This window comes from Anas platyrhynchos, chromosome 6, assembly GCF_047663525.1.
Source record: "Anas platyrhynchos isolate ZD024472 breed Pekin duck chromosome 6, IASCAAS_PekinDuck_T2T, whole genome shotgun sequence".
Taxonomy (NCBI): domain Eukaryota; kingdom Metazoa; phylum Chordata; class Aves; order Anseriformes; family Anatidae; genus Anas; species Anas platyrhynchos.
This window is the reverse complement of record NC_092592.1, coordinates 9,767,944-9,792,994: the sequence shown is the minus strand read 5'-3', so window position 1 is coordinate 9,792,994 and position 25,051 is coordinate 9,767,944. Positions and strand designations below refer to the sequence as shown.

General features: G+C 36.5%; 1 protein-coding gene across 6 annotated transcripts in view; it reads right to left on the bottom strand.

The window, feature by feature from the left end:
• The window catches only part of RTKN2 (rhotekin 2), a 128,351-nt gene that overhangs the window by 7,958 nt on the left and 95,342 nt on the right, over positions 1-25,051 (bottom strand). For 5 of the 6 annotated variants that reach the window (XM_072040052.1, XM_072040051.1, XM_038181630.2 and 2 more), the window contains 9 exons: positions 24,571-24,770; positions 22,517-22,575; positions 18,334-18,387; positions 17,309-17,426; positions 15,448-15,648; positions 10,531-10,625; positions 8,830-8,936; positions 7,700-7,831; positions 1,077-1,242 (listed from right to left, as the gene is read on the bottom strand). In XM_072040052.1, coding sequence (XP_071896153.1) covers positions 1,077-1,242; positions 7,700-7,831; positions 8,830-8,936; positions 10,531-10,625; positions 15,448-15,648; positions 17,309-17,426; positions 18,334-18,387; positions 22,517-22,575; positions 24,571-24,731 — 1,093 coding nt within the window. In that variant the 5' untranslated portion in view covers positions 24,732-24,770. Of the gene's footprint in view, positions 1-1,076; positions 1,243-7,699; positions 7,832-8,829; positions 8,937-10,530; positions 10,626-15,447; positions 15,649-17,308; positions 17,427-18,333; positions 18,388-22,243; positions 22,311-22,516; positions 22,576-24,570; positions 24,771-25,051 lie in introns of those variants that run through there. The other variant, XM_072040054.1, reaches the window with a different exon arrangement.

Sequence of the window (25,051 nt, the reverse complement as noted above, 5' to 3'; positions counted from 1 at the left end):
TAAAGGTTTATAAGGAACCAACTGTATTTTGTCAATGACAGCATAATATCTGACTGTTCTTCTCTGCTCTTAAGAAAACTGTGAGTCAAACTACCAAGGCAGAGGAAAAAGATTAAGACAAGTTAACATATATAGTTCCTTTAATTAATATTTAGTGTTAAACAAGCAACACAATACACCACCTCAGTAGCATTTCACTGTCATACTAAGAAGCAAATTTCTTCTCATGTAAGAACAGTGTTGTTCCAGAGGTTAGCCACAGTCAGTAAGTTAGCTTCCTGAAAAAAAATTAACTAACCAATGAAGATCCCCAAACACTGTAGCATTGAATAGAGGAAAAAAAAAAAAAAGACAAGTGATTGGAGTATTTATTTCATTTATATCATTTTACAGAGCCTCAGGTACAGTTGTTACCAGTTTCAAGTAAGCAGTACGTATTTGCATTCTGTTCAGCTACGTGTGCATACTCCCCTGTGGTATGGGGTACCAAAACCTTAGAATTACCAACAGAATCAAGTAATCCCTAAAGCAGCAATTTAATTAATCCATAATGCTGCTGGGCAAGGAACATACATGTTCCTACTTACAAGGGCTGGCTGAACCTGCATCCTATCGTCAGCCCCAAATGAATCCTACACCCTCACCACTGCCCACTAAGACTTCCAGGCCTCATACATGCTGAATCCCACAAAACCAACACACCACACCACTGACAGGATGCGCAGGTAGAGGTGGATCCTCCCAGCTACAGTGGAAGAAGAGATGGTGAGAATTTAGCCTTAAAAATATCCAGAACGTTGCTAAAAGAGGCCAAGTTCATTTGAGACTGGTGGACATGTTCCACTACTGGTTTCCTGCAAAAAGCCAGCCTGAACATGCGGACACTGGTTTAGTTCAATATTTGTCTTCCAGTGGCTTAGACCACCACCCAATATTATTCCAAAGAACATTTTTCTTCTCAACGTTGCAAACAAAGGATTATGAGGCAATTCCAATTCAAATTGTTCAAAGATTCCTTTGATGTTACATAACATCCCTCTGGAAGGGCACAGTGCCAGCACTGCCTCCTTACTCACTCAGATCATAGAAGTGCTGCCAGAAAGCCTCCATCCAGTTATGAAGTTCTTCCCTACTGTCAGTAGCAAAAAGTTGAGTCACAGCCTCTCCAGACACAGGGTTGATAACAGAAAAGTTACTAGTTCTTCTCTTGAAGTCCTTATCCACAGCTCGAATTCTGGTTTCCTACAAATGACAAACTGTGGTAATGATTTATTGCTTCAGCTCACTCATATCGACTTATGGCCAATGACAGTATAATGGCAGTATGAGTTGGCTTTTTATTTTTTTTAAAAAAAGGAACTAAGTAAGGTCAGTAATTGCTTATAAAAATATTTTCTCATAAAACAATTCAAATGACACAATATATGAAAATAAGAGAATGGAGCAGAACTATTACAGTCTAGGTCTAAATTAAAGAATGTATGTTCTGTTCCCCCCTCCCTCTGCCTTTACAAGCTCATCTCACACAGCTCATCTTTCTTCATAGCAGTTTAGTGAATAACCTATAACAGCAATAGCCAGCTCCTTTTCTCCAAAATCTTCATTTGGACAAGCGTATTTTTTACAGTTAGGTTTCCTAGCATACTCCTGTGGGTCATTTTTTATGCAATGGATTCTAAATACACATTATATTACTTGCATTTCAGTGAATCAGGACGTTAAGGGCTAATGCTACAGTGACACGTAATTTAAAAAAAACATACCTCATCCACATTTAAAGTAGCATTTGTAGAAGTAATTCATACAGTTCTACCGAACAGATTTCCAATGAAAAAAATTTGGTCTAATATACAAAATAATCCTATTTGTCATTTCAAAATTTAGTTTTGCCTTATTTAGAGAGCGCTAGATGGAAACAATTAAAAACATAATGTTAAGTCATTCAGAACTAACAAATCATTAGCTCTAACACTCAACTAATATCACAAACATCATGCAGCAGCACTGTTAGAGGTTTTCCCTTCTGTACAGGGACATAGTTCAACTGATTTTTATCATCTAGACTATATCCAAGTGGTATTTTCATAGCACCTAGTTTCTTTGTTACGGCATTACTACAGTAAAAAATAGCACTTACCACAAACTCAGTGAAAAAACTGTTTACGTATTTTTCATGTGTAAGATACCGAAAGATTTTAATAGAAGTCTCACACAGCACAACTGGAAAATTTTCCAGAAAACACTGCTGTTCATCACAACGTGATGAACAAATGAAAATAATTACCACCAGTTTATTTCCAAAAGTGAAACCATATCCCCTGAAATATCTTTGCACATACATTTCAACCAGGCCAAACGAGCAATGGGCTATTATAACACTAGCATAGCCCAGGAGAGGAGCATGATCCCAAATCCCACTAGGATGATGTGTTTTGGCACCCTAGACCCAACCAGCTCTGGAGCCTCCTGCATGGTAAGGACGTGCAGCAGCCGGGTGCTACACAAGGGTGGCACGCAGAGTGCCCTGTGTTTCAAAGGAAACCAGCTGCTACAGCCAGGATTGCATTCAGTGTCTGGGTAGACAGCAAAACTGACCCCCAGGTAGCCTTGGGGCACTCCTCAAGGTACAGTGGGGACAGATCAGCCATGTTCCTTCTTACACAATTCAACCAAATGTCAAAAGTCTGCTACAGATGTCAAATATGCACCTACAGAAATTAAGTTTACACACTAGATCCCATGGGGATACGCCTAGTTCCGATACTCAGAAAACCCGAAATTATTGTATAGAATATTCCCCAGATTTTCAATGCATTGCTGAAGTAAACGTTTGAAATAACTAACAGCTGCTTGCAGCATATCTGATGGATATGCTCATTTAAATTCTTCTGTCTAAAAATAGGAGATGAAGTAATTCATCCATAAGTGCTCTATATCCCATTAACTCAGGTAACCATAGATACCAGCAAAAAAAATTAAATCAAATAGATTAACATTTGACAGGTAAGAACTTCAAGCATACCATACACACAAGTTTATTTAATGATGTTTGCTGCAGGTTTTATTCCACAACTATGTTATTATTCAAAGGAGATAAATCCTCATGCAACAATCTACACCTGATGCTTGAATATTTAAAGAGTGATACAAGATGCCATTACAGTAATGGGCTGATGAATTGGGTGAATTACACCATGAGCCCAGTTTCACTTAAAAAAATAAAAAAGTGACTTAAAGTACCATGTTATAAAACTGCCCAACCTTCCACAGTCTTATAGACAACTGAAGCAAGTCTGCTAACCAGCTGAGCTCTCTTGCTCTTGTAAAGACCAGAACAACCAGCTGATTGCAGTGGGAAAACTGAGTTGAATCTTGAACTCAAATGACTCCTTCGGGGAGGTTGAGGCTAGTTTTACATTCTATAGGTTTGTTTTTTTTTTTGAAAGTGGGGAAAATTATTATTATTATTATTATTTTTAAGCATAATGTAAATAATAAGCCTTCGTCTATACCTTTCCCCTGCAAATTAAAAAATTCTTTGCCTGACAACACTTCACTGGAAAGCTCATCGGTTAAGCAAAGTTAAACCAAAACAAAAAAAAAAGAAGCTTTTTATTGCTAGGTGTAGCCATTTCCTGCTAAGCCAATCCTGAAACACTGATGAGCAGAGTTTATAAAGATCCCTACAAGACATCAAAACAAATTAGAGTTCTTGAGAAAAATACTGAATAGTCTAAAATCGAGTTCTTTGCATCTGCTCTAAGGTTAAACAAACCAAAATGCATATAGCACATTTCTTCTAAGGATTTTAATACCAAAAAACAAATCAAGAAATAAAAACACAACATTAGAAATAAAAAATAATCTGTTCATGTGTTGGTTTCTGCTGTAATGTTAACTTTAAAATCGTGGTTTTCAAAAATAATAATACATAAGACCAAATCTACCAGATTAGCTTTATTCCTTCCTTTCATCTTCATTGTTTTCTGAACTTGTATTACCATAACACCCCACAGTACTTACCATCCAGTGGAAATGTGGATAAGTATAAAATGGAAGAGCTGTATTATGATATATTGCTATAGCATTTTACCTATTGTCAGTGCAATGCAGCAGCCAAATACCAGGGTGAGGAGACATCATTATACGACCAGCCAGCACTCCATGGAGCACCAGGGAGCCATAAAGCATAGTTTCCTAACCACTTAATTTGAGCATGTGTGTGACAAGGTCCACTGTGTGGTATCTGGGTATTGTATCTGCTTCCCCTGCCACATGCAGTCATTTTCAAGCAATTGCAGAACTAAACTGAGTAATACAACACCACATATTTGGGGGCATTTAACTAATCCGTGCTATATTTTCACATGTACAAAGGCTTGTCTAAGTCAGACAGTGGGACAGCAACATTACTACACACAACACTGATAGTTTCAGGGATGCTCTTACTGTACCAGTGCTGGAATTGCCTGACATTCATAGTAAATATTGTCCTGGCTCCCTAAATGCTCACATTGTTAAGAACATGTATCAATACCCTTCTGTTCCAGTCCCATGGTGTGCTACTTGGTTTCTTAAAAACACTGCACGGTCCCCTTGAAGTGATACTGCTACTGCCATCACTACATTTTCCAACAAATTTCTCTACCTGACCTGACCCAGAACAGATGCTCCAACAAGAGCTGTCATTTGCGGGAAGTCTGCAGAAGCATCAGGGTGATTTTCTCCTTTCACTCCTACTACAGTGTTTAGCAATGTATCTGTGAAGCCTGAGCCAAAGGCTGAAAACATTTGTTCCTCACCCTGCTCACCTCAACAGCTAGTACAAGCATGGAGATAGCTCTAGGCCTGCTGCACTGCACGGGACCAGATCAAAGAGGGCACTTGCAAAACATGCCAGGGAAGAAGTGATGGGCCTGCGTTAATTTGAAATGATCTCCTAGAATTCCTGAAGCTTCCACACCCATGTCACAGAAGAGTTTTATAATATATGAAGGAGCCCCAACAGCTTACTGAGCAATAAATGTGAACTGTTGGTACATACACCTATTTGCTAAACTATCACGCATAGGCAAAGCCTTTATTATTCATTTAAAACTAAAGAAAGCTACCAAATTTTAGGAACTGGACCATAAGGAACATTTCTTGTTCAGCTTGGATTCCAGCAAATTTTCTTTGCTACAGAAAATACCATTTCTCTTTTCCTACTTAGTTGTGCAATATAATACGTTATAATTACATTTGGCTGGAACAATAATAGTAACACTTGCATAATAGGAACTGCAGAACCATTCTTGCTCAACAGCGGTAGCAGTGAAGTCATCTGAAGTTGAAGTAATGACTTTGGTGGTCTTAATGGCTTCTTCAAGTCTCGATTCAAAGGGATGGGAAATAATGTTATCAGTGTGAATATTTTCCAGATAGTTTCTCATAAATCCAGATGACTTCATTGCTTTTCAAAAAGTATCTTGCAATTACATGTAAAGGACCAGCTTCACATTACAAATGACAGTATCGTATGCAAATAGAAGACATTTAGTTAGGACATCTAGAGTTGATTTTCAATCTCAACTTTGGTTTTGAAATTGCTGTTTCAATAACAACATGTAGCAGACAAGCCCATATGATTAGCTTGTGCTCATTTAATCTGTAAGACAGTTTCATAATAAAAGAATCAAAAATCTACAGCCATTACATTATTTTCAAGAGAAACTGTTTTAAGTACTGAAGTATCCAAATGTATTAAATTGCATTTTTTTTTCTGGCTTTAATATCAATAAGGATTCATAGTCTCCTTCTCCAGCAGCCTGCAATTTTTTTCAAAATGGTAAGATACATGATTTATGTACCTCATACATGTTAGCTGTAAGGATATTCTGCCAACATACAAACAGTCTCCCAGCAAAAGCTTATTAAGCTGGATTTTAGATTCTAACTGTATTGGTAACTCAGAGGAGTAAAACGCCTTAGGAGAATATGGTTCGTTTAAAAGGAAAAGCAAAACAAGGATATAGACCAAGGCAGCAAACCCTATGGAAAGATTAGAGATATCCTGACAGATAGTTTTAAAAAATATTCCTGTTACATTTTAAACTATGGATTTAGTCACTCCGTATTTTACTAAAATTTACCATTTCCTAACTGTTATTGTGAACAGCTAGAAAATAGATAGAGTTATAACAAAGTTTGACTAGCATAATTAAAAGTGACTGAAGAAGTATGCAACTGAAACTGCTCGAATATGTACCGTGGTGTAAACATTTTTTTAAACAAACTGGAAGAGAAAGATGGCTTTGTTAAAATATAAGGCACTAGCAGAAAGGTGTTTTTAATTAAGGAATCGATTTAAAACACAGCACATTAAGAAATCCTAACAAAAGCAGTTCATATTGTTATCCCTAGTTTAAATGTTTGGTATAGAGAGAGAGATTTTACTCTACGTGAGAATGCAATCACAGCTTCCAGGAACTTTAAAGCCACCAAGAGCTGATATTACTGTTGTAAGAAGCAGTTCTTTGTTACTTTATGTCCCTACACATTGCCAATCCTGCCCCAGCTCCTTCCGCGTACAAATGCTTGTGTGGTCATGTAGAGATCAGGATAAAAGAATGCATTAAAGAGAACCATGGTTGAAGCCAACCCTGCCCCCCCAGCTGAGCTAATTTTAACCCACATCAGTTCCCTACTCCAATTCATCAGTCAGCTGCCCTACTGCCTGCCCAGCATACAGCAGCACAGCAGCCAGAACAAGACTGGGAAGGCGGAGAGCTTCTTTCAGAGTTACCGTTGGCATCAAGTGGTCACACAAGTACAACACCAGAATCCAGATCAACCCATGCCTAACACAGTTCCCAAATGTTTCTGTCTACTTATGCAAGATGAATCCAGCTAAGCCAATTGCAATTAACGTTAAATTCTTCTGTCATCCTTATGTGATACTAACTCTTGATGTCTGCACCAAAAACAGTTTTTGAAAGCATCTGTTCACTCTAATGCTCTCCATCCTAAAAGGCCCTTCCAGTATCATTCCTAAATTGAATATGTAAATAGTTATTTAAAAATTAAATACTTAACATTTTTAGCCAAATAGAAACATTTTAAGTTTTAAATCCAGAGTTTGCCTATCAGGGTACAAAACCCCATAATAATGCTGTAAAGAATGTCCAAAGTTTTTGTGCTCTGTACAAAAACAGTATTAAGAAAAGCAGCTTATTTTAAAGCACAAAAATATTTTGAACAATTTTCCAGTTCTCCCTCTAATTAAGACTGTGGCCAAATAACACAAAACAACAAAAAAGCTATTGTTAAAATTCCACCTTGCTGAGGACAAAAGCCTCCCAGAACATTGCTAAGTGACTGCAGACAATGGAACAGTCATATAACAAGTTATCACTTTTCCTAAAGAAAAAACATCCTCCTTTTCACCTTTATGTTCAACAGCTTAGTGCAATAGAAGGAACTTATATCCACAGCTGAGACATTTAATGCCCTTGCAAGAAAACCTCAGCGACTGCAAATTTCACTGAAGCATATCCCATTGACATCCTACCTATAAAGCTTTCTGCATACCAGCAGCTTAGAGCCAAAATGACTGTAGGTGTATGTCTTAAACAAGAAACAACCTCTTCCAAAATAATAATTATAAAAAAAACACAGGCAAACAAACAAACAAAAAAGACCCATATACAATAATTTTTACCTTGTTGATGGAAACTGTCAATGCTGGCTCCAGTTTAGCCTCAATTTCTTCTGGTGAGTAATAACAAAAGAGCTTTCCACCTCTCAGTACGCAGTACAGCCTCCTCCAGCTAGTTAAACTTCCTATCATTTGCTGAAGAGAAGAAGCAGAGAATTGCCAGCCATAAACTACAAATTAAGAGCATAGTATGAGGTACACACAGATTAGTCTGTGTGATCAAAAATACTTCTCTACACTGAATTAATTATTTCTCAAAAACAAAGGCCTTCTGTTGCGGAACACTTCGGAATCACCACTTTTTTGAAATGCTAGCAATAGCTTAAATGTCTTTTGGTATTTTACAGTTTTCCCAGATTTACTGTCTTATGACACCCACAGTACAGAATCTACTGGTTCAGACTGAAGCCTAGAATTGGTGTCTACAGTAAGAAAAAGATCACCTTTATTAGCTACATTATTAAACAACAGAAGAAATAAAAAAAGTATTTCACTTTGGAAGTATGCAGTATATTCAAAGATATTTGTCTAGGATCTCCACACTCAAATGATTTTTTGAACAGCTTTCATAGATGCATTATAGTTTCATGACCAGGTTAGACCACATAATTTAGTACTCCTGACACATGAACCAGCCCCTCCGCTTATCACCATCTTGTTTGCCTAGTTGTGCAACGAACAGGAACAGAGAAGTTAGCAGAGTTCACATGAATCATTTTTGGAGGGATGAGTTTAAATATTGTTCCCCAGTTGGATTCACCATTCTAGCACGAGAGGTACGTACAAGGGTGGGAGCAACGGGACTGTTAGGACTGCTGCTGTCAAGTACCATCCTAAAGGCGTTCTGAAACAACTGTACTTGATCTGTATTTAATAGCCTAGTTTTATTGATAAGCATATGAAGTAAATGTTTATTTCTTGACTATTAGCCACTGTTTGTAAACAATGAACAAAAAGATGCTGTTTATAAACAGTGACTGTCAGGTAGAATCCCCTCCCTTGCTAGAGGCAGGACAGGTAGAAAAATAAGCTACTCAAGAAACCACTCCAGGAAAAAACAAATGTTTTAACAGCGGAGTGTAAGTGACAGCTATTAATAGAAGAGGATATAAACACAAGCAAGATCTTATTACCTGCTGATTCAGAAATCCTGCCATCATGTCCCTAGTCATACAGGAAGGCTGAACAACTAAACGGCAGCACATGTTTCCGTACAGGGGGAGCCAAAAAGAAGATTCCTCTGGGAGAAAAGACCAGACCAAAAAAAAAAAAAAAAAACAAAACCCACAACCAAACAACAAAGCACAAACACATACACACAAACAGTTCTGAATATTTCCCATAAAAATATAGTTTAACTTTTTACTTTCATTTTTACATAAATAAGCACTTTACATTCAAATAGACTTCATCCCTTAATATTAGATTGACTGATCTTTAGTTATTTTATTCTTTTTAAATCATCAGAAGTTCTAAAAGAATTTCAAGTAAAAATGGAGATAGTGTTCTGCAGGAACATGTTATTGTTACAAAAGAAATCTAGCTCTAAATCTAATTTCACAGCTAGAAATACTTTGAAACAAAAAGCACACTGGCCACCTGATCCAAGTAGGATCCCTGAGCCCACCCCAACTGGGGCACAGCTTTTTATGTAAGCACTTTGCTCCAGATTGTTTATTAGGATTTGAATTTGTATCTATTTCTGTCTTCTGCACTAGAAAAGTATTCAGGATTCCAAGGAATTACCAATAAATTGCAGCCTCTCTCCTCACTCAGCTCTGCTATGCCAAAGGCATTCTCTTCTGTAATTAGAAGCAGGTAAAGCAACGTTCCATTGACATGACTCTGTCTTTAGTCATGTTTTAGAAATGCTTGTAATGAACCAAAACACCCAGATATGTCATTTCTCACCAGAACAAGTTATGGAAATTAATGATAGAAAAATAAATTTGAAGAAGAAAAAGTAGAAAAGAGTAATAAAGAAATGCTTACAAATTAATATCACAGATATGTAGAATTTTTCATCTAAACCTTCAAGAAACAAATGTCCCATAAATCTTCAAATCTGTACTTACTCAGGATGAATGAGGTGTAAAGAATTAAATTCTCTTTCAGATCAAATCTACCCATGTAAAAGATGAAGTTCCCAGAAGTGACAGTCAGCTACAAAGGCCCATGTCTTAGTTTAACAATTAGAGGGTGGATTACAGAAAGGGCTATACTTTAAGAAAATAACGGATGAAGTATGAAAAACTATGCTACAAATGCAGGTGATATTTTAAGTAGCAAGAGTACAATCACAGTACCTAAGTTAGCATCTTGCTTGACTGCTGTCACCAGCAATTTGTACTGTCCCAGAAGTGAAAGACAGCAACCAAGGCAATTTGCAAGCACATGTGCTTATGTCCTGTGCTAAATCTAGGCCTCAAACAGCCTAGCTCATCTGAAGCTTATTTTATTTAAAAAAAAAAAAAAAAAAAAAAATCATTCTGATGAGGAAAAAGATGTTCTTCACTCTGATACCCTTTCCTAGTTGTGAGGAAGGGGGAAATAATTTGTATATGGCTACAGCTCACATAAGATCCAGATGCAAATGACAGAAGAAACTCCCAAATGAATTAAATTTTCATCTGGACTTGAAATTTTATCAACTTATAGTTTATTCAGCTGTGTATAGATGCCTGTTTTAGAACAGTTAAATATTTTATTTAAAGTTGTTTTATATTAAATATCAAGAAAAATAGTCTCTTTAAACTCTTTAGTATACAAAATAGAGAAATGCAGAATGTTTCTGTTTTCTTTTATTTCCTTAAATTGGTACCATATGTACTTACCATTTCCTGTAATGGTAAGGTTATGGGTCCTGAAACCATCCTCAGCACTCTCCAGCCCCAAAGTGGTATACGCTAGCAAGTTGTACTTTGCTCCACTGTATGTGAAAGAAAAGGCACAATTAAGTCATTTCTGCTTTGCATGGCTCAGGCAGAAATTAAAGGGAGCCTAGAGGTACCCAAGAACACGTCTGATTACTGGAGCATGCTGAGATGCAAGGCAGCACCTGCTAGTGACCACAGGTTGCCATCCCCAAGCCTCTTCCCACAGAACTCCCACATCTCCAGTTTTCCTTGTAAATGAGAACTGTCCCACAGTCTGGTCAGCTGATTCCTGTACCCTTATCTCTGACCTTGCCTCCACCCCATTGTGGTGCTCTACCCTTTTCCCCTTCTGGAGCGGGGAGTGAGAGAGCAGTTGTGTTGGAGCTCAGCTTCCCACCTGAGCAAAACCCATGTGGTAGCCCGTTCCCTCCCACCCCATGACTTCCATCCAGGCCAACGCCACGAGGCCTCATCAGCTTAGTCCCCTCAGCAATTCCCATGCCCACCTCCCTCAGACCCACCACCCGGGAGGAGATAGCTCATGTAGCCACTGCCTCTGAGGTGGCTCAGTTGTACTGGTGCACCAGTCGCTGCCAAACCCAGGCACAAGGGCTGTGCTTTCCATGCCTCCTGCACCTTGAGAATGCTAAAAGCATCTCTCTTCTCTAGTCAGACACCAAACAACTTTTAATAGGTTTGCAGAATTTATTCCTAGGCCTAAACCAAGCAGGTTTGGTAATAGGTTCAAAAATTAGTATAGCCGATGAAACAACTGATGACTAGCTTTTTAAAAAAAATGGTTTAAAAATTAAGAAGTTTTATACTGCTTTTCCATGTTACTCTGCTCTTTCACTTTGACTGTGTAGATTAAGTATAAACAACTTTTATAAAGCATATACAGACACACACACTCAAAAGTATCCAATAATTTGAATCTTTGCATGCAGAAAAAAAAATCTGTGTAGAAATCCTACAGCCAGTTTTGTAGCATGAAGGACTCTTTCACATATTGTGCTTACAGGTTTCAGAATGCTGTATCTTTGTTTTAGATTTTGCCGGGGGGGGGGAGGAGGGGGGATTTAGAAAAAAAAAAAAAATCACATTTGCAATTCAGTACAGTATGTGGAATGCAGTTCTTGGAATAAAACAGTATAAATTTGGTACATGTTTAACCTTTTTCCCCAAATACTCTTCAGACAGAGTAACAGATTTACAGTCTAGCAATGCAGTAAGAATTCCACCTGGCTAATAGCAGTTTAAACAAAGTTCACAAGAAAACAATCCACTTAGAATCACTAACTACTCCCCCTAACACAATCTAGCATTAAATCCCTAAAATATCTTCTGTATAGCATAAGATAGCTTAGAGCAAGAGGTGAGAACAGAGTACTGAACTGATATCACTAAAAAAATATATATGTGTTTTCCAAATGTTATCTTTCCTAATAGCAGAGTGAGCACATACTGTTTTAAAATCTTTGGCTCTGCAGAGGAACAAGGCAGATCCCTACCTAGCCCTAACCCAGTGAAAGAAGAGGCAAAAATATTAAGACCATTAGCCGGGAGGTCTGTTACACATCTAATTCAAGGAAATAAATAGAAAGTTAAATATGTTTTAGCATTCTGTGCTAAGAACCACTGCTATGAAACATTTCAAGAAACATCTGAATAAAAACTCATCAGCATTTGAATATATTCCTTCCTGGACTGCTCCCTAACAAAAGATTCTCCACTTTTTATGTTTTGCCAACCAGTTTAGCTCTACACTACCAGTCTACTTAAGCAGTACAAAACAGTTCAGTTTCCTCTAACAGATAAAACTTCTGTGCTGATTTTAGTTATTTTTTCTAAAGCATGACTAATTACTACAACAACCTTGCCAAAAAAAATCAGCTACTTCACTTTTAAAATATGCTTCACAGTAACATTTTCTTTCTAAAACATAACAGTCATTCCTTTCAGCCAACTTCAATATAATTTTTAAGTTTTATCTGCAACTGTTTTTCAAATTTAACAGGCTAATCAGGATTATTAAGTGTGTTTTGCCTATACTTTTCACAGAAGTAGCTAACTGCCTTAAATGGCAGCTTCTTTGTACAGCAAAGAACAATCTGCCTGCTGCAGCTCATACAGTACTTCGCATATCTGTAATATTTTTCCATTTAATAACTTTGCAAAAAAAATATCCCCAGCCTGCCTATGGCAAAGGCTCGTTGTTAAACCTGTTTACTGATCAAGATGCAGAGGCACTGACGTTGCTAAGCAGACATTGGCACAAGGTATATCTATATCACCCTATTATCAATGCATATTAATTAATACAGCTCAGATTCCAGAACCTGTTCCAGAATATTAATCTTACTGTTAAAAATCCCAGTCTTATTTTACTCATCCAGATATACAGAGTGGAAAATTTGCAAGTCAAAAAAAATGCCTAAGATGTTCACCTTCCAATCACATCTTAAATAATAAAAGGTGAGAGTAAATATAATCTTCAGGTCATAAAAAGCACCCAAATATAAAAATGTTGCAATTAGATCAGACTATGTTCTTCCAGCAAAATATCAACTTGAATTTTCCAACTCAAAGATAGGACACTGAAGCCATGCCTCCAGCCCAAAGGAAGGCAATACATAATTGGGCAGTAGCAACAAGCCCATGTGGAGGCCAGTTCTGCAAGCGAATAAATTTATGCTGCAAGGAGTCTCCCTGATGACTTCGTCCAAGCACAACCACTAGAATTCAGTAGTAGAGCTGCACTAAGCATTTTTCTTCTAAAACAAGTGTAAATAATAATAATAAAAAATAACAGAAAAATGAAGCAGGCAAAACCACATAAAAATGAGAAGATATATTATTATCCTCTCTGTTTTTAATTATTTAAGTGATACTAACAAGATGAAGCAACCATTCCAAGCATTTTGTCACCAAACTTTTTCAAGTAACAAGTCCAACAGTCTTCTCACTAAACAGGGAGCCTTCTAAGCCAAGGAGTTTGACACAGAGGGATCACAGAGTTTCTGGAAAAGGGACCACCTCATCCCACACGTGCTCTGAGAAGAAAAGACCCATACAAATGGAATCTACAGAGAAACAGTGCTCTTAAAATACAGATATTTCCCTTTTTTGTTGTTGTGCTTTAATATCACCTGCTGGACCAGTAAAATTCTCTGGGAACACTTGAAAGATGCAATCTTTCATACTCTTTAAGTGCTACATACCAAAGCTTTAAAAATAAAAATCCCAAGAGAAGGCTATCAAAAAAATTGACAACTTATTTTCTGCATTTAAACTTTGCTTTCTGAGAATCTTTTTTAATCAGCTGGCAAAGCCATTATTAAACACATCATTACTCATTCAATTCTGTTAAGAAATAACAGTCACTGTAAGATGATGATTTACAGTAGAAAAATCAAACTTAAAGATGGAGGAAAGCAAAATATAATAAATTACATTTGAGAAACCCAAGCAAAACCCAAGGGAGGAGACAGCTGTTTAGACTGTCTACTGATGCTTCTTCCTCAACAGACAGATGATCTATAGTCAAGAGAGTATGGCCAGCAAATAAGCTTGTGGTTATATCTGAAGCAAACTGTATCTAACATCATCACCCAGCTGGAGCCTGTGGAAAGCACATCCACCTAAGATGACGCACATCGTCATTAGGCAGAACACACTGGAAAGTTAGTGATAAAATTTGCTTTGCTCTATGGCTAAGATCTCTTGGATGTGTATTTTTCAATGAAACACTAACTTCAGTACACAGTAATATCAGTTGGACAAAGACCATGCTTTAATGTTTCCTTTTATAATCCAGGCAAACAGATATATAAAGCAAGACTAAGACTTTGCTCAACACCTGGTAAGAATTAGACATTGACTCCCTACTGTTCAGCCACCAGAGTGGAAGAAAAAAAGGCAATACCTTGTAAAAATTACCTTCTTAAAAATTAAAAACTAATAATAAAAACACAATATTAGCTGTATTTACAATTTAGGTACTTGGCCTGCTTAAATCACAATGAAATTAATGTAGCCTGGAAATACTAGTAGGCAGGTAACTTCATTAAAAATGCATGAAAGACTTGAGATTTTTTTTTTAAAGGAAACATAGGTGAATTACTGGGAAAACCACATATTTTTGTGAACATGAGAAACCAGTAAGTGTTCTTAAAATGTTCCATGCTAAAGACAATTAGAGACATTTCTGTTAGGCAGCTAGCAACTGTAAAAAACCCTAGCCAGTCCACAGTTTCACTGAAAAGCCAGTAAGTGGAAAGGCCCCATGTGCTCAGGCACAGCAAACAGCTCTGCCACCTTCGTTAGAGGAAAGCGTGCAAGAAAGGTTCCTCCTGACTACACACCACGCTCTGACATTTCACAGAACCTGTAACTTTTAGACATGTCTACCATTCTGTAAAGAATGAGCAAAATTGCCTAGGTGCAAGAATGATATGCGGGGAGGAGTAAAGGGGAAAGGGCAGGAATACAATGGGTATATTGTATATATCAATACCCAGAGTACTGATATATACATATCAATACACAGAGGGACACAGGCAGTCCGATCACACAATTTTCATTTCTTCCAGAGATCAAAATATTACAAAGTTTGCAAATAATAGTGGATTTACCAGGTGTACATAAGAAAGATGAAGTCTACTTGCATGGTTAAAGATCAGAACCAGGCCCCGAGGCTGAGCTGCATTGTTGGAATTCACACCTACTTTCTCATTTCCTATTTAACTTTTTTCCACCTGGTTAAGTACAGAAATAATCACTTTCTTGGCAATTTTCCAAATATTGACAATATATTTAGCCCATTTCTATTTTAAAAATATGATAAAAATCAGAATATCCATATGTAGGTCTTACTGTATGACTGGGTCAGTGAGCAAAAGGGACTCAGTGCTGTCTTCTTCCAGGGCAGCTTTGAGTTTCTTCCCCGTAGCTTTGTTGAGGGATGTTTTAAGCTTCTTTGCTAGTTTCTTAGGAGTGTTTGTCCCATATAAAGACTCCTCTGTACAGCAGCTATACACTTCAACCTTCACCTGGAAATCTGGTCCTGCTTCATCACTGAAGGGGGTGAGGAGAAAGTTTCAGAGTATTTGTTAATTAGCTTAGTATTACACAGCCAAGGAATGCTGCTGCTATGATATATACATTAAATAACATATATTGCTAATCAAGGGAAGGATTTATATCAGATTCAGACAAAGATATTCATTACAATATAATTCAAGACTAGAGTACACATCGGTAACTTCGTGCTGAAGTCATGAGATGGATGTTTTAATTAAACCATAAACAATTGCAAACAGGAAATTCAATGTTTAGGTTAAAAACTGGAATAAAAACACAAAAATCATGTTATGGAAATACACAGGCAAGACACGCAAACACACTTCAATCTGCCCTCTACTGTTATGCAAAAGTCACATGGCTGAAAACTTTTCGTGCCTCTGATCCCAAATCAGATTGAACTGTTTTAGCGACATCATAGTTGCACCCTTGCCCCTTCACAGGATTTTTGTTTTTATTTTCAATAATATCTCACTCACAACCAACGCATTTGTCATTCATAGCATCAATTACCTGCTGCTGCGATCTGCCCACACCCTGTTGTCTGTTTTCAATTCTACTATTTCCCATATTCTCAAGCTTAATCAAACCAGAAGCCTAACCTCATCTTTCAGGTACAAACCATTCATTACATATACATAAGGAAATTATCCTAAAGGCTTTTGTAAGTTTTCCTTTATCTCGGGGCATACAAGGGAAGTTTGAATGACTTTTCCCACTGTATTTCACAGAAAATCATAGCAGTCATTTCTCCAAGAACAGTTGTATCTTTCAATAATTAAATTTTTATCTTTGCCCCTACTTTTAACTTGAACAAGTATTAAAGAGCAAGTCTGATTTATGGATCTGGGCTCTCTCAACTACTCAGTTTTCAAGATCTTGATTTAAAGTTTTCAGTAGTTCTAGATTTCCAGTCAGTCTCTCTCAGGAGACTGAATCTAAATTGCTAATATAAAAAATAAAGCAGCACACAAGAAAAAATAGAAAAAGAGAAATAGTTAAGCGTCTCTCAAGACTCTTTAAAATGTATAAAGTAACATAAAAGTAAATAAGAACACCTTTCTATTCCTTTCCAGGTTACCTTTAAAGATAAGTGAGTAATTTCCTGTCTAGTATTCTTCCACTATGAGGGCTGTAGATGTAACACATGCTCAAATAGGTATAACAGAACATGAGGTGTGGGAAGTAACATCCGATTTAAGAAAACCGTGACTTGGGGGAACATCAAAAGAGACCATAGCCTGCTGCACAGAATACCTAAAACACTAAGTGCAACATTCATGCCTACGGAAGTGTATTTTTATAGTGCTTTCCGTTTTTCATGTTGATATGATTTTGTCCATGAGCTACAAGTTTGTTTTATCTTTAAATAAAATGCCTCGGCATGGAAAAAAAAAAAGAAAAAAAAAAAAAGAAAAGAAAAGAAACACGGACACAGTTCAAGTGGTATATCTACAACCAGGATCACTCTCTACATAAAAAAATCCTTCCGGAGGTGGGGATCCACCACCCAATGAAATTCACAGAAACTCTACTGATTCCTTTGCTCACAGGAAAACTTAATGGACCTCAGCTAACCATATTCAGTCATATCCACTTTCAAAAGTAAACAGGGCTATTTGTATTTTATTCAACACAGATAAATTATACTCACAATATGGTTACATTCTCAAAACAGATATCTGTTATTGCTTTATCCACAATAGCCACCTCTGTATCAAAAACCTCAGCTCCCATTCGGAACAAACAAAACACTGCATAGCGCTGTGATCCTGTGAAGAGTCAAATAAATGTTTTATTACACCTATAACACATCACAATACTAAATGCTTCCAGTAAACAACAAAGAAGAAATGGCAATTTGAACATCTAAGAAATTGCCCTCAAATTATTCCCACCCTAAGTTTTATATCATAGGATTTTATGATAATTGAGCTTTCAAAGCTACTGTATAGGTACAACATTCACATACCTACCTCTGCTCAACTTTTTTTTGTCTGATATCTAGTGGCAGTTTATGCTAATAATATCAGAAATGTTAGTAGAAATTCCATTTTGTTTAATAAAATTCTTTTAAGAAAAAAGAAAGTTGTTACAGAGTCAGCATCATTTTATGAACGTACTATAAAGGATTAGACTATTTTGCCATGCTTAGCCCCTCTGACCCTATTGAAAACCAAACTGAAATCAATGCCACATGACAGCTGGAATGGATTTGGGGTTAATCTCCATGACACAGCAAAATGCATGTACTTGAAGACTATCAGTAATCCACTCAAAACTAACAGACAACTTTCATTTACATTTCTCACTGGAAACAACCGCCAATATACCCTTTCAAGTACAAACAATGCATAGAACAATATGTTTAATTGGGAGTTTATTAGCTGTCCAGTTAATAACATCACTATGCTTTGATTCCTCTGGAAAGTCTCATCTGTAGGACTTTTTAAAAAACTAGAGTTTAAATATACAGAACCATAGGACTTTGAACTACCTCAGCTTGCTACAATCAACAACTTCAAGTGAAGAGCTACTATTCAACAAGCAGAGTAAAATACGGACCTACTGAAAGATCAAAAAAAACAGTGCTGAGATCCGTACGGACTTCCCCATGCAGTTTTAAGCAATTACTTATGCCTGTAAATTTATCATAGAAGTTCATTATATCTTACATACTTTCTTTATTGCTGAAGTGATCAGAATCTTTCCACATTAATGGTATTCGGATATCTAAAGAGAGGAAAAAGATAGGGAAATTAAGGTCTAGGCAATACTGCAAAACTGTGTTCAAAATACAAAAAGTTTATTTTTTCTTTTCCTAGTGTTATGGAGGTAAAAGGACCTTTTACCCAATGAACAGTAGAACTATTTCAGTTTTATTATCAACATCAAAAAAAAATAGTTCAATCTGAAGTGACATTTTCTTTCATAAATCATGCTAGCATAAAGACTATTCTAAATCTAATTTGAAAGTACCCCAAATAAAATATTAGAGTTGCTGTGTAACATAGTTTTGAGAGGTGTTTTAGTCCATTATTATGCAAAGATGTAAACAAACTCTGCTTGACTGGTGCTGGAAAACACTCCTCCAACTGCAAGAGGAAAAACATCCAGTTTTAATGGAGAAATCAGGATACTGATATTGCAAGCATTTAAGTCTTGTTTTGCTAACCACAGAGAAAATACCACTTGTAATCACATACCCAGTTAGAATTGTCTTAGTTGGCATAAAAAGACTACAGAAACTTTTTTTTTTTTTAATAGAAAATATCCTTCTATACCAGGACTGCAGCAGAGAGGCAATTACAGAAACATTATTTTAAATCATGCCTGTCATTTTAATATTAAGAAAGCATCTTCTTCGACAAGCTTTATAGTTTACCTACCCAAACACTGAGTTATATTTTTCTCTAGTTTTGAGGGCACAAGTTTATATCCAAAGTTTCTTACTCATCCCTTCTTACAACCTAAATGCAGTGGGGGCTCAACTAATCCAAAATTGGTTCCTTAAGTACAACATGATGATGTAAAAGTATATGCAATATATTAAGCGACACAGGATGGCAGCAGTGAACAGCAATACCTCAGCTGTCTTTTGATAAAAATCTTCAATATTGTTATGCAGGAGCATTGCTGACTCCACTGTTCATATGAGGATAATGGAAAAATCCACATACAGTATGCTAGGATGCCAAACAGTAACGGTATTTTTCCAACGGATTACTTGTCATGTATTCCCACAGGGAATTACACACTCAACTTCTTGTTGATTTAAGTAAAGCTACATAAACGTAGTCACTGTTTCAGAAGTTAAATTAAAGGAAAAATATTAATTTAAGCTAATTTTGGTTACGTTACTATGGAACATCTCATTAAAGATGACATTTCCATTTTGGAACTTGCTAAGTCATCTAATTTTAAAAGCGTTCATGAAATCTAATGAACTTTCCCAGTGAACTATCAGTATACAGCTTTAGACCACCACAACTTCCTAAAAAACAAAGCATCACCCTTTTCTGAAACTGCCTTTCATTTCTAAAGATGTATTTGCATAGTAAGCATTTTTAAAAGCCTTTAATTATTTTTAGAGTAAGGAAACAGATAAAAATAGGTTCCTTAATACAGTTGCAGAAGTCTCTCTTAAACTCTACATATACATATAAATATTTATTTCTGTTAGAGACAAAGCACGGAACACTTCTTCCCTAAAAAGCAAAGGTCGTAAATTTGTATAAATATGTGAAAATAAAGAAATACAATAAAAGCCTTTTAGCATCTTTATCCATAGCATGGCTTGAACGACAATTTTAATGCGTTTGATATTTCTTGTTAACAATTACAGTAATTGATTAAACATTGGTTTTGTGTGTCACTTTCAATAGTACACTAGCTTAAAAATTTACACCTTAATCAGACAGTCATCAGGATATAGATTGTCAATTGCATGAACAAGTTTAACGTGTTACTTGAAAATCAGTTTTCAACTCACCCGTGGATTGAAAAAGCTGCCATTCATCAAAAACAAAGATCTATTTTCACACATCTTAATTTCAGTTACAATTAGCTGTAAATCCATGTGGATTCAGATTTGATACATTCAAGCACTACAGTTTATCAGGTTTTACACTAATGATTCCTTCTGACATTTATTAGAACTTCATATAATAACTTTAAATTATGATTATGCTTTTTGATCAACATTTAACGTGTTGTCTTTTGACAAAATAATTAATTGGTAAGACACAAACTACATAATTTACACCAATGTGGGGAATAAAAGGACTATGAAAATTTATGTGTTAAGGAATGCACTCCCCACTCAGTTTCTGACATGCAGTTGCTTTCCATGGGAGTGCATTCCTCAGTATTCTTAAAAAGCTGTTCCTGAACTTTCAGTGTTGGCCACATGATCACACTTTTTTTTTTTTTAAATTACTTAAGCTTCTGATGCATACTAATCACGTTACACTAATATATTTATAAGTAGATGGATTAGTTTCCCCTAAAAAATCCATTCTGTATCCTCAATTCTTAAATTACATGCCCTTTCATATTACATGGTTTACCATTGACTCCTCATCTCCAGCCTTTCCCAGCCAATTCAGTCTTCGTATCTCCTGATTCCTGCTGCTGGTATTCACAACTGCATTTTCAGCAAGGCAGGTGCGTGCATATGCATATGCCTTCCAAACATGCAGAGAAACCCCAGCTGCAAATCCACTGAGGGTCAGCATACAAGAGAGAAGAAATGTAGCATGCTCAATTTTCTACATAAGGAACGGGAAAGACGGAATGATGTATAACGGGACATCACAGATGTGAACATACTGCAGCTGTGGATGCAGACAGGGCCTGATCTGGCATGCTAAATGGGCACAGTATGATGGGTCACAGGATGATGCAAGGATGAACTAGGGGGGCATGTATCAACATCATGCCAGGATTCCCAATCAGGAATCTCACAGAGAGGCTCCTGCCCTCATTAAGCATACATAATTACTTCCCATGTAACAGTTCTCTGCTTCTCAGACACACACAGTGGAAAATAAGGAGTTAATAGATGATCTCTAGAAGGCATAAATCTCTAAGCAGAGGCCAGTTAGGCTTTCCTGCTGTAAGCGGGACCTGGCCAGGCTCCCTGACATCTGAAGAGGCATGGCAGCATCCCAGCACGCACAGGCTTGAGTTCAGAATGAAGTGGTTGATACCTCTTCTCCACGATCTACGCCACATCTCTGAGGATCATAACCTCCAGTTTGAGAACTATTATATTAGTAACACAACAAAATCATTAAAACATTGCACATAAGTGGTAATATTTCACCCTCATATCCTCTTGTCCCATCAAAACTAGCTTAGTATTTCATATCCTACACAACTTTTTTTTTTTTTAAACTAAAAAACCCTTCTGCAATTCTGATGTTCTGAAGATAACAGAAGTATATATGATCTTTACAGCAGATAACTCCATAAACCCAATGACAGGTACAACCATAGCACAGACAGGCAAACAGATGCGTTCATCCAACTACCATAAGGAGGAAAGACAGATATACATTCTGCAAACAGCTGTGCTGGCAGAAAACATTACTGTACCATGTGATCACCACTCTTCTTCCACTAGAAGTTGCCTTTCTTAGAGATATGTCAAAATATGCAGAACGAACTTAAACAGTTTAAGTAGTGAGCCCTTCTACAGTATTTTTTCAATGCAGCAGCTCAGGGAGCACAAACAGATCTTTTAGAAAAGCTAGCAGAGCAGCCATAATAAGCAACTACAGGCATGCTGAACATAGCATAGATAAAGTGATAAATTCATAGCAATGAAATTTGAAACCAGGCAAGGAAACTGTTTATCAGCCTACTGGAAATCACTAGTAAATATACTTGTTGCTAATTTGCATTTAAGCCATACCACTATACCTTTGCTCTAGTAGTTACCTGCACTAGCTAAAGAACATTTATATTTGCATACTAGTTACAATTGTGCCTGCAGTTTGTTAGATCATATCAAAAGCTTGTTGGAAGGGTGGGAGAGGTAGGAGGAAGAGGATGTTTTCAGCACATTCAGCGCATATACACTTACTTAGTTTTGAAAGGTATTCAGTGTTTATCACTAAACAGAAAAAAAGCATTTCCTGCTGTGAAAGTCCCTGAAAGGAAAACGTAAATGCTTGGTGGGATCTTTAAAACCAAATGTATGACTTAAAAGCACAAATCACCTTAAAGCACAAGAGGATTTACACCCCTGAACCACAAAAGCACTTCAAAAATATCATCTTGTTTGTATAATTTTGTATTACAAGTTACTGCCCCACCAATTGGCTGCTACAGTTAAGTTGACAACCCAGCCACTTACCTGATATAGCAACTTTTGCTCTGCATGCTACCCGGTCTTTTGTACCAGTGCCTGACAACCTGCCAAAAAGAAGGAAAAAAAATGAGGTCTCAGATCCGCACATTTACGTTTCTGTAACTCAACCCTTTAAGCATTTAAAAAAACATTGGGGATCCATATTATAGCTCATTTCAAAGGCTTTTCTTTAAAGTCAAATGCAGTCTCTCTGCTTTAAGATATGAGTCATTAGATTCCTGAGGATAATATGGAAGGAAGGTACACCATCAATTTTCTTAATTCCCTAGAAGATCTTATTCCAAAGCTTATTTAACCTGATTATTAGAAGAAAAGTAGATTCATCTTTCCTGTCTTGCTCCAAGAGAATCAAATACATTATCAACTTTACTCCTTCTGTACACATGAATGAACAACTTAATTTATCGATTCTATTGTTGGTTACTCATCCTCTATTAACAGAGCCCAATTACAATAAAGTGTGTTGTTAATATTGTGAAGCAGACAGTTTGCTAAGTAGCTAGAGTGTAAACCTCAAGATGAACCTTAAACTGCATCAAAACAATCTATAGAAAATAATTTTTGTTACTCACTATATCTGCCACTGCTCCCGACACCTAACTAAATAGGGTAAAATGAAACTTTCTAATCACTACCAATATCTTCCTTCTATAGGCAGTTGGATTATCTTCAGAACTCACAGACTGCAGACACACGTAACGAGAAATAAGAATAAACTTCATTTGAAAACCCAAGTCACTTCTAGAATTTATTCTCAGCCATCATCATCTTATCTGAATTAAGCTTTAACAAAATTTCACTATCCACCATATACCAAAAAAGAACTGTAAACACACTATTAACAATCAAAGGTAAGATGTAAATCATAGTTAAATTACCCTAGGGCATGAATCTCTTTTCAAATGACCTTTGTGACAATTCAAAGGACCCCTTCAGACAGAACTTTAATCTGAGGCCAGTCAAATGAACAACACAACTGATCATGACTTTAGGAAAACAATGCAGCTGTTCAGATACATCTCCAAATATCTCTGCCCTGTTCTTGACATGTGCCATCACCATCCTGTGGTCACTGGCACCAAGGACCAAAAGTTGTGTGTGTATTTGATATTATTCCATTATTAAAAAAATATAAAAGATGAATCACTATAAGGATCATCACTTCATAGGAAAAAAGCAATGCAACTGCAGTAACTACACAATACCACAAGTTACAAGTGCTAGTTTTCAAAAAGCATCTTTCACAATAACTGTTGATGTAGTCAGAAAATACAGTTCTCTCCTTCAATAAATTTCTTCTGTAAAACTACGTTTCTGAAAGCAAACAATAGCAGGATTATTCCTACAAATACAATTCACTGGAGCTAAGCACATATACTTCAGGAGTTTCTATGCTTAATTGCAATATAGTATTTCATTAAAGTAATAACATCTCTGCACCGCAATTCTTAACATTGCATCAAAATCTATTCCATTAGGCAAAAAATAAAGTTATTAAAATAAATCATGTATATGTTAGCTCATTTAAGAAATATAACGTAAAAACATTATTAAACTGCCTTTTCCTCATATTGATGAAGTCGTACTCTATCACTTTGATGTAGTTAACAAAGTGACCAGCAGAGGGTACCAATTAACCATGATGATTCCATCATTAAAGAGACCTTATCAACAGTAGAAAGACAGAAGTAGAAATGCATGTATTTTGACTTGGACTATTTTGTTTTGTTCCCTCAGGCTAGGTTAGACACTTTTTTTTGTCTGCTAAAGGTAATCAAGAAAATGTCTATTCACTCTGTTTAACATCAATGATAAAATCTATCCAAAAAAAGATGATCTGCATTTACTTTTCTAAAATAAAAAGGATGATATTGAACTGATTTTATGAAGTAATGATTTAAAGCAACTGTAAAGAATGTATGCACAGGGGAAGACAGAAAGAAGGGTTTAAATCCAGTTTCCTATACAGGCTACCTATCAATGCACACACACAAAAGGCCGCTTCATACTGCTCCATGCGCATTAGAGCTTTTACTCACCGTCCCTCAGTTCCGCATGAGACTGGCTCTCCAGGCTGCTTCTGTAGCTCTGCCCGGTATGCAAGTATACGAGCATTGCAAACCATCAAGTTTTTAACCGCTTGCAAAAGTTGGTCTTTCTGTGTGCTCACTGCAAGTAATTTACAGATGCCTTCTCGCATGCGGATTTCAAAGTTAATCTTCTCTTGGATGTCATATTCCTGGATGCGCAAAAAAAAACACCAACAAAACAAAACAAACAACAAAAGAATAAATAAAAATCCAACTGACATTACTCTGAATTTTAAGGAGCTCTATTTATTATACTGTTGGGATAGAAAGCCCTAGGCTTAATTATATGCAGCCATTAAAATTGTTACTAAACGTAAAATGATTACTCTCTCTTCAGACACAGACGAGCATACTGTCAAACAAAGGAGGTTAACAGATTTGTTATGCATATTATGCATGCAAACTCCAAACCAGGTGCTAAAAGTAACTC